This window comes from Amblyomma maculatum, chromosome 9 (assembly GCF_055883805.1).
Source record: "Amblyomma maculatum isolate TAMU_Amacu chromosome 9, ASM5588380v1, whole genome shotgun sequence".
Lineage (NCBI taxonomy): Eukaryota > Metazoa > Arthropoda > Arachnida > Ixodida > Ixodidae > Amblyomma > Amblyomma maculatum.
The window spans coordinates 26,726,723-26,741,260 of NC_139352.1; the positions used below are offsets into that span (position 1 = coordinate 26,726,723).

Here is a 14,538-nt window from a genome sequence, read left to right on the forward strand (position 1 = left end):
GTGCACATTTCATGATTTCAATCTTAAATACGTGTATTTATTGATCAAACTCTACCCCCCTATAATCCCAACCACTTGGCCTTCTTAACGAGCACCAGCATCGCGCAGTGTGCGGGCGCGTCGGCGTTCGTCTCCAGTCAAACAGCGACAGCCGTGGCCGGGGTCGAACCCCCGGTTCGTCCGTGCACTTTAGGTAAGCCGAAAGCCCTACGAACTGTGGAAAGCGTCGGAATAGCCTAAGGTGTTTGATTAAGTGCATCAAAGAAAGGAGTCAGGCCGCTGTTTTATATGCGACTACTCAATAAACTTCACAAGGAGAGTACCCAATAGCCCGTTATTTTTTTTAACGTGATTTAAATGAAGTTGCGATTCATACGCAAATTGAAGAGCCATGCTTCGGAATGAATAAACACTTTTATTTGCAACAAGAACCCGGCATAAGAGGTCGGATCGGAGCTACGCACACCGTCAGTGCGGAAAGGCTCGAAGGAAGCCTTGTTCAGTGCAGCTGAAATGTACTCAGTGTTCGGATAAGCAGAGAACTATGCAGTAAAAATGTTATCTACTCCAAGCATACATCACTTGCATTCCTGTTGCTTTTCTGACAGCTCTGATGTGACAATAGTGAAGACAGCTGCTTAGAAGTTACCCAGAAGTTACTTTTGACACAGCGACTGAGGGGCTATCTGAGGGGCTATCTTATTTCTGGCCCAACTGGGAAAACCCCACTAACAGCAATTAATTACCGGATGTCTTGAAAATCACTTTATCACGGCATCTTGAATTAAAGAAATCCCTCTTATGAACGCCATAGTTTTAATGCTGGGGAAGGGTGTTAATGAACAGGCATGTTTGTTCCTAGCAGGCTTAACTGCGAAGTTGTCACGATATATTTGAAGATTTTTCTGCTACCCGCGGTGGGGTCAGACATATAACCTGTACACAACCAACACATATTTTGTTAGCTATGGCTTAAATTCGTCTTGATCATCAGGACGAATTCCTGCTCGTTATAAACAGGGCCACTGTTATAAGCACCAACTGTCTTATAGGTGTCGACAGGGGCTTGGACCCATTCGGTTCGTCGCATCCTACTAGCAAGGTGAACGCCTCCTGAGTCTTTGCGAATGCCTGCTTGGCTGATTCCAGAGAGAGAGGGCAGGATGAGTTGAACGTCTCTTCGTAGCAACCCAGAGAGCCCTGCAAACGTCTGGAAAGACAAAGAAAACAACTGGCTGCAGTTGATATATTGTAGCCAACATTACCAAAAATCTTATTTTTATCAAGGAGATCAAGGAGACTTGTTAAAATCCGAACGGGAACTCGGCACCATGACAAGAGCCCATAGCTTCCTCGCACAAGCGGATAGCAGCTTTATTCATAAGGAAACGCCCCCAAAATACATTGCTTTTGAGTCCTGCGCACGAATTTTGATATTTACATCTGCATGTAGAGCATACCTTAGGATAAAGCGATAAGTATACAAATCTTTATAAACGATCAAAGCTGCCGTTAATGAAAAAAAAAAAAAAACCAATTGGACCGTTCCAGTGCAAGTATGTAGTGCTGGCTTGTTCCGTGTTTGTGCATTTAAAGGTGAATAGGAGTTTTGCTGCAATCATTCAGCATTGCAAAGGTAAACGCCACAGGCAGTTTAATTAGTGAGAGATGTTATAACATTCAATATTTATTCATGGAAAGTAGTCTATACCGCAAAGCTATCTTCCAACAATGCAAATGCGCCTAAATATTTCATTTTCCGCGATGTGAAGCCGGAAAGCAACAGTTCTTTATATATGATAAAGATTTCGTGGTGCTAATAATCTGGCTTTGTGGGAAAGGCTCGACATGTGGATTTATACTGCATATCATAAAGAATCCTGAGAAATTATTTTCCAGAAAGAATGAATATTTCTTGCAAATTTTAAAGCATTGTTTCCTCCCAAACTAGAAAGCAGTATCTTAGATCGCAACGAAAAAGGAACCTAAAATAAAGAATTTTTACTTTCAATGGCTAAGCCTTCAGGAAGTGATACCATTATAAGCAAACTAAAAACTGTTAAAACAGTCTGAACATCCAAAATGCAGAGCACTTTGAGCACGTCCGGACTTTCGAACGAAGAAACGTCTTAATTACTGATTACTGGGAGGCCTAGCGCGGAACGGACAAGGACAAGAGAGGCACACAGGACGAGCGCTAACTTGCAACTGAAATTGGAAGGGATAATGTACGAACTCGAGTAAAATTATGTGCGCATGCTCTCTAAAGAGCTGAATTTGCATGACTGGAAAGATAATCCAAACTGAACCAAGATAATCTAGGGCCACCCAAAGACAGATAAAACAGACAAAATATAGAACAAATATACCTGAAGCAGGCAAAGGAACTTACACAGCTTTTAAAAACGAAGCTTTCTTTTTCAGCAGAACAACCGACGTTTCACTTACGCACTTATCGGTTCCTAATCTGTAGATAAATGACGCCTCAAGAAGCTCTCTTGATAATTGCACCTTAGACCAACCAAGAACTTTTGCTGGCCCGAAACGTGGATGGCGCTTGCAGCTTAAACAATGCCTAGGCAGGTTGTTGGATTGGGACGATTCAAATGATGCAGCATGTTCCCCTAAGCGCTCATTAAGACATCGGCCAGTCTGGCCTATAAAGACGCAGCCACAGCTTAGAGGGACTTCATGCACAACACCTACTTTTGGAAGCTTTGTTTATCTGCCTTTGGGTGGCCCTAGATTATCTTGGTTCAGTTTGGATTATCTTTCCAGTCATGCAAATTAAGCGCTTTATAGAGCATGTGCACATAGTTTTCCACGAGTTTGTACATTATCCCCTTCCAATCTCAGTTGTAAGTTAGCGCTCCTCCTGTGTGCCTCTCTTGTCCTTGTCTGTTCCGCGCTAAGCCTCTCAGTTATCATGTCTTACCAACTAGCCCAGAACTCTGTTTGCTCAAACGTCTTAATAGTGCCATGAAAGGGAACAATATAAGTATTGCATTATATCTTTTCGGTATTCATTTCTTAATTTAATGAAAAAGGTTGCCAGTGCAGTACTTGACCCTCTCGTTTCCCACTAGTATGCCCTTTTTTTTTTTTTTAAATGCAGCGACAAACATATTGCATAATGTCTATTTGTTTTTGAGTTTCAGAAGTTTGGGCTGGTACATGTTACACGAGGATTTATTTTTTATTTATGCAAGAGTTTATTTTTTCTTGAATTTATAATTTTGTTTTATGCTTCTTTTGCCTTACATATCGCATAATGATTTATTTTATTTTTTAAAATAAATCGAAAAATCCTCATTGATTTGTTTTTAGAAGACATTACAGCGGAGAATGCCAGAGATGCGAAAAACCCGAGAAAAGCTCAGGATAAGTGCTAAATTTTCTGTCTGTCTCGGCCTTTCCAAATATACATATTTCGCGCACTCCTCTCTTCCGAAAGCTATGAATATTCCTGCCCACCTGCAAGCTTTGTTCTATAAAAACCTAAATGTTTGAAATGAAAGCTATGGCGAAAATGCAAACATCTAGTCTCAAATTGTGCTAACTGAGCATAAAGAATATCGGAATGAAGATATATCCCTTTAGTTTAGTGGTGAAAATTGCATAGGGTAAATTGTAGTGCCACGTTCCAGCGCGATTTTGCCATTATTAGTCAGTAGCTCAGGTAAGCACATATGAGAAAATACCACTGCAGTTTTCTTTTGGTGCCCTAGATGCATGTTCCTTTCATGAGAGCTTATTATGTTCTGTCATCTTCGGCGCTCCCCCTTCAGTGCGTCCTTGAGGAAGATGTAACACTGCCTTCGCATTCCTAATTTTGCAGTCTTACTTCTGTTGTTGAATGACATCATGCTGTTCTGTATTTCTTCTATCAACGGGTACTCCCGTTGCACACAAATGTTTGCTGATGACCCGCGACTGGGCCGTAAAAACCTTTACTGTGAAAGGAATGCTGTATGCTGCATTCCTTGTCGGTCCTAGACGTCGGAAAAAAGTATACCGTTTGTCCACCGTGTGTCATCACAATTACGTATATGCCCCGCCGGATCTGACTGGGCTGCAACCCCATCCCCACATCTATATATATATATATATATATATATATATATATATATGGAGAGAGACAGAGAGAGTTTAAAGGCCTACTTTACCCAAATTTTCTAGGCATCAAAAAAGCTACGTTTGTATAGTATACATGTAGAGCATGCTACCATAAAAATATAACCTTTCAGGCCTTAGAAGTTACGGCGCAAGCGGGACGCAAAAAACAGCATTTTTAGAACCGAAACTGGAAAAACAGGCGCCATTACCGCTCGCCGGAAGTGACGCTTGTTTGAGACAGGAAACGTGTGCGTCGTCTGCTGGGGCGGCTGTTCCAAAGCGCTGATTGCAAAGCGCTGACAGCGGTTGCGCGTGATGCTTTTTGCTTTTATACGACTATAATATGTAAACGAACACGCGATGCCGCCTGTGAACACCTACATTCGGGTAAAATACCTGTGGTCTATGTACGACAGGTTTGAAAGCATTTCACAGTGGCCAAAGTGCTCGCTCTACACGTGTCACGCAGCTATATTCGCTTTAAAGTATTTAATTGGAGCTTATGCGGAGTTCGGATCACATTTAATGAATCAAGCATAATCCAGTATACCCCAAGAGCAAATAGTCGATTGCTTCAAGTCATTTCTACAGACAGACACGGGTATTGCATGGCAAATCCGAGCAGAGGTAAAAAACGCGAGGTGATTCAGTGACAGTACGGTGCGTCCAGGCCGATTACATAAGAATAGATGTCCTTTGTAAAGTGAACGAAGAAAGCAGAAAAGTTTTACGTCTTTCAAAATCAGAATCTTCTCTTTATTCCATGAGCACGAAATGACGCTGGTGCCGTTGATGGGAAGGTATCGTAGTTCGGAGCATCATGCCGCTGTATAGAAATAACGTAGTTTAGTAGGTACGGTACACAAAAACGTGTCATATATGAAGCGAGTTTATTAACACACTTACCTAGGACCACTTGAAGCCCGTGTACTCAACCGATGGGAATGTTTTCCTTATCAGTGTTACGACACAGCTGGGCCTATCCATACGCCCACCACGCAAACTGTCGCTACGCAGTGTACCTTATCGACTGAGAAATAATGCAGAATATAGTCAAAATTACATTGCGTGCATTTGGAAATAATCACTGAAATAGTTTACGCATTCACTTCAACGACGTCGTGAAAGCGCGGGTGGTAATGTTGTAGTTTCTTGTACTCGACCTCGAGAATGAATAGCGTGAGGCAGTATGTCACGAATTCGGCGTTTTCTGTGACGCAAGTCTGGCCATTCATTATCTTTAACAGGACCTGCTGATCTTCGCGGCAACACGCACATTCCGCGCAGGTTGGCATTACTATGCATCGGGCGCAGCTGCACCTGCGATAAGAGCGTGCACATGCATTTCCAACGAAGCAGTCCAACACACGTATGCATGAATACGTACCATGCCGTGCTCATAATCCTGTCTAAATTAGGGGGGGGCTTGGAGCCGAAGGCGGGTGCTGTGAACTGCTGTTGCGCTCGGCGGAATCGCTTCTCGGCTCGAATTGATATGGAACGACCCCATATCTGGTCTCTTCATCCGAAGACACTTCGCCAGATTCGCGATCAGAGCTGATATCGACATATTTGCTTGTACAATGAAGCATATGTCACGTATGTGGTAGGTTGTCATTATGTACCCCAAAAGCCGAAAGGCAAAACATGCGTTTCAGTTTCGTTTTCGCTGATAAAACTAATTGCCTAGCTTTGTCATGGCAAAAGTAATATCTAGTGCCATGAATCTTCGTCAAACAAGCCGAGATTTTTTCTCATCATTCGCGGAACGAACCGCCCGACGAGGCACTAAACACGGCTGGCCGGTGGGCAGATGAACTGATATAAATTTTTCCTTGTATAAGCTACTATGCTTTATTAAAAAAAAATATCAGTGACCCTGAAACAGTGGCTATCCAAACAAAATGAACAATATGATATATTGAAAAATAAAATCTGTCACATGGTACAATAGCAGACGCGTCAATGTAGAGAAGTGTAACATCAGGTGCTAATGAGAAACTAGAGATGCCATTTTCCAGAACGTGGAGACAACTACAGATAACAGCCTTTATTAGAACAAACAATGGACACACAAAACGTATAAATCGGTAGAAAAAACAATTGAGTTTGTACAGCTAACGAAAGTGGTATAGCAGTAAGATCAACATAATGAAAGGTGAACGAAACTACAAGCTCAGATAGGTGCTGGAAATCGAGGGCCCGAGATGCACTGTGACACTAAAGTGACCAGGAATGTGTCAGTAAACAATTTTTATTACTTTTTTCCATATGTCACTTGACGATACATCACTAAATGTGCCATGGCCATTGTGGCCATTCCATGGACAGTGGCAGAAAAGCTATTCCTTGTAAAGAACTATACAAGTTTTAGCGAGGTTTCTGTCAAGCACCAAACGTCAGTGCTTTCGCGCGCCGCGGCCACATATAAAGCTACAGGGTCCTATCCATATCGCACTAAAGCGCCTTTTTTGAAGTAAGTTCATACAACTTACCATCACATGTTGACACTTCAGGGTTACTGCAAACATTGAGACAGATATCTGGGTTGCTTTCAGGCGCTCGTCTGTTGTGCGTCTCTTCTTGTGTTTCGTCTTTTCGCGCTGTTCCACCCACTATGCAATTGTTTTCAGGCGCTACAATGATTGCCGAAGACGAGCCCACGCTCGCAGTAGCAGACGCCGCTAAGGCGTTATTCACGATCTACAAAAATTAATACAAAACGATAACGACTGCTGTGGTGCAACACTGTAATATCAACTGTAAAGAAGCATAATCACCTCCATACGACGGCGCTTCTCGAAGGCTGGCCAAAGAATCTCGCTGCGTTTGCAGTGTACGAAAACTGAAGGCCACGCATCGGGCTTTAAAAGTCGTTTCAGCTGATTGTACGGCAAACTTGCGGCGATGTTGGCGTCATGCACAAAGTCCGCAGCTTTGAAGTGCGCCGAACAAAGAACGCTTGTCTTGCTCGGCTCCCATCGGTCTCGCTTCAACGCCAAAACCCATAATTTGCGCAGCTTATCGCTCTTCAGAAACCGATGAAGGCTGATCCCCGGAACCGAGTGCGTGTTGGAGCAACCAACAGCGACGCATTTTGTTGGCATGGCGCCAAAAATTCATATATTGACGCCACAGTAGCCAAGTCAGCATTCACAGCGAGACTACCGAGACGCAGCAGCGCAAAAGCAAATAGCACGCGAAGATAACAAAGCGAAAGGGCCGCTCGCTCACGGGTTAGCGGCAGTGGTAGCGGAGCCGCGGAGCGGCGGAGAGTCTCACATGTACGCAATTTCCGGTTTGATGCTTAGTTGCTTAGCACGCCGTTAGAGGGCTGCGTCGTCTGCTACCAAACCTTTTAACCGCGTGTAGCTATAAGAACAAACGCTTTACAGCCTTAAAAACGCAGATTAGTAATGTTGGTTACATTGCCGATGCATTGGGAGCATAGTTAACCGGCGAGGATTTTCGGTCAAGTAGGCCTTTAAAGGAGCTGACAGTGTACGAGTCTAGGGCAAACGTCGCGGATTTCTTTTTTTTAATGTTTGGGTGTTGGTATTTGACAGAAAGTAGTCTTATGGTGATTATCGGGATAAAGTATATATATATATATATTAAATGCAAAGCGGAAGCAAAAACAATGAGCCGATGGTGGGAGCCGAACATACAACCTCCGAATATCGCGTCCAGTGCGCTTCCAACTGAGCTACGTCTATATATCTGCTCACATATATTATCATCATTATCAGCATGACTATACCCACTGCAGGGCGAAGGCTTCTCCCATATTTCTCCAATTAACCTGGTTCTGTGCTAGCTACATCCACTTCACCCTTGCGAACTTCATGACCTCATCCGCCCACTTACCTTTCTGCCACCCCCTGCTACGCTTTCCTTCTCTTGGAATCCAGTTTGTTACCCTAAGTGACCATCGGTTATCCTCTCTTCGCACTACATGTCCTGTCCATGCCAATTTATTCTTCTTGATTTCCACTAGAATGTCAGTAACTTGAGTTATTTCTCTGACCCACTCTGCACGCTTCCGATCTCTTAATGTTACCCTTACAATTTTTCGTTCCACAGCCCTCTGCGTTGTCCTCAACGTAAGTAGAACCCTCTTGGTTAGCCTCCACGTTTCAGCCGCATATGTGAGTACAGGAAAGATGCAACTGTTGTACACTTTCCTCTTGCGCGATACCGGTAAGCTGCTAGTCATAATCGGCGAGTGCTTGCCAAATGCGCTCCATCCCAATCTTATTCTTCTTGTTATTGTGTTTTCATGGTCCGGATCTGCGGTTACTATCGGTCCTAAGTAGACACATTCGCTTACTACTTCCAGTGCTTCGCTACCTAACGTAAACTGCTGTTCCTTTCCGAGGCTGTTCAACATTACCTTAGTCCTCTGTATATTGATTTTCAATCCTACATTTCTACTTTTCCTGTCTAGGTCACCAATCATACTTTGCAGTTCCTCTCCTGAGTTACTTAGCAAGGCAATGTCATCAGCAAATCGCTGATTACTGAGGTATTCTCCATCTACCCTTATCCCTAACTGCTACCATTCCGAGTTTCTGAATACTTCATCTAAGCAAGCTGTGAATAGTACTGGGAAGATCGTGTCTCCTTGGCTAACACCTTTCTTTATGGAAATTTTGTTACTTTCTTTATGCAGAACTATGGTTGCTGTGCAGCCACTATATATATCTTCTAACACTTTCAGGTACGGTTCGTCTACCCCTTGATTTCGCAATGCCTGCATCACCGCCGAGGTTTCTAACACACACATGTATATATATATATATATGATAATATCTAGGAGTCAAATGATTGCGAACTCTTTTTTTTTCCTTGCCTTACTATGAAACAGCTGTAAAGCATCAGCCAGTAAGGCGTAAGACAAGGTACTAAAGCGAGCCAAAATACTGGTGACCTCCGTGCCGTCATGACCCACATCTTGCTGAAAGGCATAGGTGGCATCAGGGATACATCGAACTGAAGTGAAGTAATATTTATTCTAAGCATATAGCCGAGGGGAGGGCAGCAAGCCCAAAAATCCTTAATATGCCCATCGAAGCTGGTGTACTTGACGAAGGAGTAAAGAATGTAAAGGTAAACCCCATAAACTATAAAACCACATATTGCAACGTGAACATGGACCAATATAATTCAACATGTACAACCGCAAGTGAAAGGCACTGCCACGATTGTCTTGATACCAGATAGTTATTACTAGATGAAGTCGGAATGCAGTTTTCCCGAGCTCCAACACCGGTTTAGTGTTGAATACCGCTTTTGCTGTCAACTAAATAACTGCCACATCCAAATATTACTATGGCAAACTTCCATAAACGTGTTAAAATCTAGTATAAGAATAGATGCGATGAATAATACCCACATATGAATATAATCAAAGTTAAAAAAAAGCAATTCTGCCACTTCTCAAAAAATAAAAAATAAATAAAAGCTCACTTGGATAAACAAATATAAAGTATTTTGTCTGTGTGTCCGACATTAAAGTAACAATTGCCCCTCGCAGCACGGTTTAAGTGCATAGTTTCCTCTTATCTCATGATCTGGTAGCACATTTGCTGAGCTGGTATGTTTGTTGTTCACTAAGTGGGACGTGTGAAAGTGGTCAGCTTGGATGTAAAGCCGAAGTGCGTTTAGGTTATAGATATTTAGCATCTATAAGCTGCACAAGTGCGGAACAGTGGACTAAAGATACGGAGTGTAAGTGGTAATTCTGAAAGCTTTTTCCTAACACGAAGTCTGCTTTTGAAGTTCCTGTCTGAAGAGCTGCACCAAATTGTTAGTCAATATGCAAGATGGGGTACTCTTCAAGTACTAAATAAAGTCGTGTTTCCAAAACGAATACCAGAATAGATTTAAAGTAATGAATGATCACAATAGGGTACACCATATTTAGGCGCGCAGAGTTAACGGGATCATTTTATAAAAGAAATTACGATAGCAAGGCGGCGGCAACCTCCCCGTGAACCCTTCATTTTTTAAGCAACACAGAGTGAGGACGCCTTGCAAATGCACACGTAAATTCAATTCCATTAGAGCAAAATCTACGGTGAGTAGATCTCCATTGCACACCTTCCCTTGTAAGACCCGCACATTATATGGTTAACTTTCAAAACTTATTGAGTAGGCGACATCTAGAAAGTGGAGGTTATAAAAAGCTGAACGTGGCGTTTTGGGCAGCCTCCTTCCTGCTCTCTCTATTGGAGCAGAGGCTTGGAGAAAACACGAGGGCGCATTTGAGAGTAGCTCACCCTCTGGTTCCAGACGGCAGGCCTCCAACGAGGCAGGATACCCTAAGCCTCCCTTCTTTATGCATTGGCAGCCACGCGTGGCTCAAGCCGCACACCCCAGTCTAAAAAAAAAAAAGAAAACGCTACAGAACCCCTAAATATACGAAAAATATCGCGCTGTTCTCTCGTAAACGTTAATTTTTTTTTTATATTTCTGTAGTATATTTCAGTATTTCTGTAGATTTTTTTTTTGTTTTTTGTTGTATGTGGTTCTTTTTTGTTGTAACTTTAGAAACTTTCGATGTTACAGAGAAAGTTCCGTTGTCACAAGTTTCCTTCTGTCGTAAAAACAGAGCATTTTCTACAGTTATTACCACCTGAGATCGGACCGAACGAGCCGCTATGGTACATAATACTGCAAGTCAAATAGGTACAGCTCATCAGGAGTGGGAAAATTCCAGAGGCAATTCATATATTTATAAAAATTGCTCTTACTTTGCGCGCTTAAATGAGATGCTGTGGAAGACACGCCATGTGTTAAATCATTCTGGAAGCTACTTGAGCTTTGTTTTCATATCTTACCTGCAAAGGCGCGCATTCTCGTTGCGAGGAGGGTCATCCTCATGCAAGCGAAAGTTCCTCTCCACGAGACATTCGATCAGCTTGTTGACGTCTTGACAGAGACCGGCAGTGTAGGAATCTGCGTACCATACAAGGAATAGCATACATAAATAATGCAGAGGCAAGCGTAGCGACCTTACTTCTCTATACTCATATATGCAGTCTAACATTCAGCAGCCCCCTCACCCTCGTCCGTTCACTTCAAGTAATAATTTTTCTCTTAGGCCTCTTTTTTGCACACACACACACACACACACACACACACACACACACACACACACACACACACACACACACACACACACACACACACACACACACACACACACACACACACACACACACACACACACACACACACGCACACGCACACGCACACGCACGCACGCACGCACGCACGCACACACGCACGCACGCACGCACGCACACACGCACACACACACACGCACGCACGCACGCACACACGCACACACGCACACACGCACACACGCACACACGCACACACGCACACACGCACACACGCACACACACACACACACACAACCTGTTTATTTCTCATTAGTAGTTTAGGTATTAGTTACAGTGTTTGCCACCATGACCTACCTTTCAGTGCCTGTGTGTCATTGCAGATGATTTCGCTCAACGCCTGGTAACCTCGTTCTTGGCGGCTGAAGTTGGCGACCTTCGTCACGGGGCAGAGAGAGATTTGCTTGTGACACGGTAGCTTCTCTCTTATGGTACTGTGGAGAGAAACATACACATGCGCAGGGCAGTATTTAGGCAAGGAAGATGTTTCTGAGGTTTAGTGAGGCAAAGCTCGCTAAGGGGGTGTGCTTGTCACCTAGCTTTTTTCCTTACGTTAATTGCTTTTATAACCTATGACGCTTATTGTACACATATAAAGTTTTACTCACAAAAAAATAATTTTTCTCAAAAACCTTTTCTTTTAAGCACTGATGCTCTCGAACCCATTAGGTAAATGACAATTAGTAGAAGCACTTGATTGGCGCAATTCTGTCTATAGTTTGTGCCTGTGATCAGCTTTTCTAAAAAAAAGAAAGCTTAATATCATCTGTCACGTTCATAAAATACTGTTAGTTCAAGGTTTAGAGAATGGTTCAACTTGGAGTTGATTTGAAATTCGGCCTTCACCCAATATCAGCCGCGCTTACCTGGCGGAAGGCTATAGAATAATATCCCATATTTGAGGTTGCAGTAATACTGATGTATTGGATATAGGCCCGTTCAATTAACCTTCGTGGAGATTTCAGGAGCAGCAAGGCAATGCAGTTATTAGGAATTTCTTGAACATGTACTAGAAACAGCTTTTCAATTTTTTTTTCGCTGACATGGTCCAACAGAATTGGCTATGTTGACTATACTGGGTGTTAAAACTAATAGACAGTGTTTATACCTGCATTTCTTGTCGATCGCATCTTGGTATTTACCTCCTACGGCTAGGGCTTGGGCTCCCTTGAAATCAAGACGGTAGAAATCATAGCATTCAAACGCCGACTCGGGCGTACAGGCAATGGACACATCTATCGGCAAAAGGGAAACAGAAAACACACGTGAGCAAGCCGTTAACAAGTGCTGCAATCGCACCTCCTCCCCACCGATCAACAGAAGAGCGTAAATCTAGTAAAAAACAAGCATTAAGGGCGCGGGTCACACGAGTAAAAGATAGGGTCATAAAGGCTAAGGAATATATAAAAATATGCTGCAATCACTCCTGATTTAGCAGCCGGCATGTCGGGGAAAATAATACATCCATCTCATTTTTCGGCAAGTCTGTCCCCCACCCTGTCGGCCTTCTCATGCATCGGCCGTATTTTGCCTGACTGCCAGAAATATTTCACACCATTTTAAAATAACATAAAGCATTAACATGTTCAACAGTGTTTCCAAGGCAGTGGAATGGAATACACTAGCCCCTCAAAAAGGCTGTACTGTATCATTCCCAAAGACAAGGTGCAATTCTGCAGAAGGTAGGACTAAGGGCAGGTGCACCAGTTATGCAAAGTTAAGCGCGGTGTGGTACAACTTTCGTTATTCTCTTCATCTCCCTTCGATGAAGAACCAAATTTTTTTTTATGTTCCGTCCTTGAATTGAATCACTGTACTCATAAACTACACACAAATTGCAGCTCCTTTGTTTGCTGATTTAGCCACTCCGAGTCAGCTCAAAGGATCAGTCGTACCAGTTTAACCTAATATGTAAACCAACGCAAATAATTTTTTCGGCCAATGTGTGGCGCATATCACATCCTATTTGTAAAGCAGGGCTCAGGCAAGTGCTTCAGTTATAGCATATCACGCAGCTAAGAGCATCAAGTTTAATCTTTGTCGCAGGAGAACACCTTGGAAATGGTTTAAGTGCGCTGGTCAGAGCAATCATTTCAAATATGGGGAACCCATTAAAACCCGTAAAGATTCCCACGCACGAGCATCCAAGACAGATGTTCAACGAGCCGATGTTATGCGACTCAACTGAATCTACTTAGCTTAGCACGACAAAACGATACATCTCAAATTGGTTTCTTTGGACGAAGCACAGTAATAAATTTGCGACTTATAAAGCAAAAGTGGAGTGGCGCGACAAAAGAAAGTGATTAAGTCATCCAGCATACCTTGTCCGAATGCCAGGAAGAACGCGGAGAAAAGGAATCCCACAAGCGGTGTCAGTTCTCGAACTTTGAAAAACGGCTTCATCCCACTGCCGCGTGCCATGCGTCTGTAGTACTAAACCTGAAGTCTTTGCTGCTGCGGCCGCAGGCACTGAAGGAGCGCCTGATAAAGCGAAGGCGGTTATTCACGCTTAGTTGTTGGAGCTACTAGGGATGTGGAAAGCTGCCGGGGTAGTGGAAATTCCGTCTGAGCGATAGCAGGAGAATACAGCAGCTGACGCGTCCGTTTGCAGATAAGTTCAAATCGTTTGCACCGAAATCCCTTGTGGCAGTGCAGTTCTGTCGCTTTTTATTAATACAGATAATCATCAACAAGGACACCACTGCGAATCGCCTCTTCGGCTCGGCACCATGCCGTACATACAAGATGTTACAATGCCATATGAAGTTGCGCGCAGTTCGAGCTCATAAGACATGAGTCGCTAGCGTCATCTCTCGGCAAACTGGAGAGTCTTGAGAAGAATGTGACGATCGCCTTGATCGGCGCGCGCGTCTCGGTTGCTACTGGTGTAGTGTCCCTTTCGGACAGTGAGGGAGTAATTGCGGACGGGGCGTGGCCGCTCCTTTAACATCATGGCATCACTTTATTTTCCTTAAGTACCCCGCTTGGGGGTGTTACACTGGGCCGGGTTTGCAAAATGCAGATCTTCATAGCACTGGTAAATGTTAATGGCGATGTTATGGCAGCGATATTGTGAGGGAGGCCGTTCCAGTCCGCTGCTGTTGGAGAAAAATTGAGTTCTGAAAGACAGTAATGAGGGCACGTGGGCGCAGAACTTGAAGTGGGTGACCTATGCGATGTGATCTGCGTTATAGGAGTGTGCAGGTGTACGGTTCTTGTTTTAGCGGTGAAT

General features: G+C 43.5%; 1 protein-coding gene across 2 annotated transcripts; it reads right to left on the reverse strand.

The window, feature by feature from the left end:
* Window positions 1-395: 395 nt before the first annotated feature.
* LOC146178636 (uncharacterized) lies at window positions 396-14,044 on the reverse strand. Of its 2 annotated transcripts, none has more exons than XM_084578435.1 (5): window positions 13,628-14,043; window positions 12,412-12,538; window positions 11,601-11,737; window positions 10,959-11,076; window positions 396-1,210 (listed from the first exon to the last, which is right to left on the reverse strand). In XM_084578435.1, exons 1-5 carry the CDS (start codon window positions 13,725-13,727, stop codon window positions 991-993), a joined length of 702 nt encoding a protein of 233 aa, XP_084434561.1. In that variant the 5' UTR covers window positions 13,728-14,043; the 3' UTR covers window positions 396-990. The 2 variants fall into 2 exon arrangements, with proteins under 2 accessions (XP_084434561.1, XP_084434562.1); XM_084578436.1 differs by lacking the exon at window positions 396-1,210 and adding an exon at window positions 10,465-10,498 and having other exon boundaries at window positions 13,628-14,044.
* Window positions 14,045-14,538: the final 494 nt, after the last annotated feature.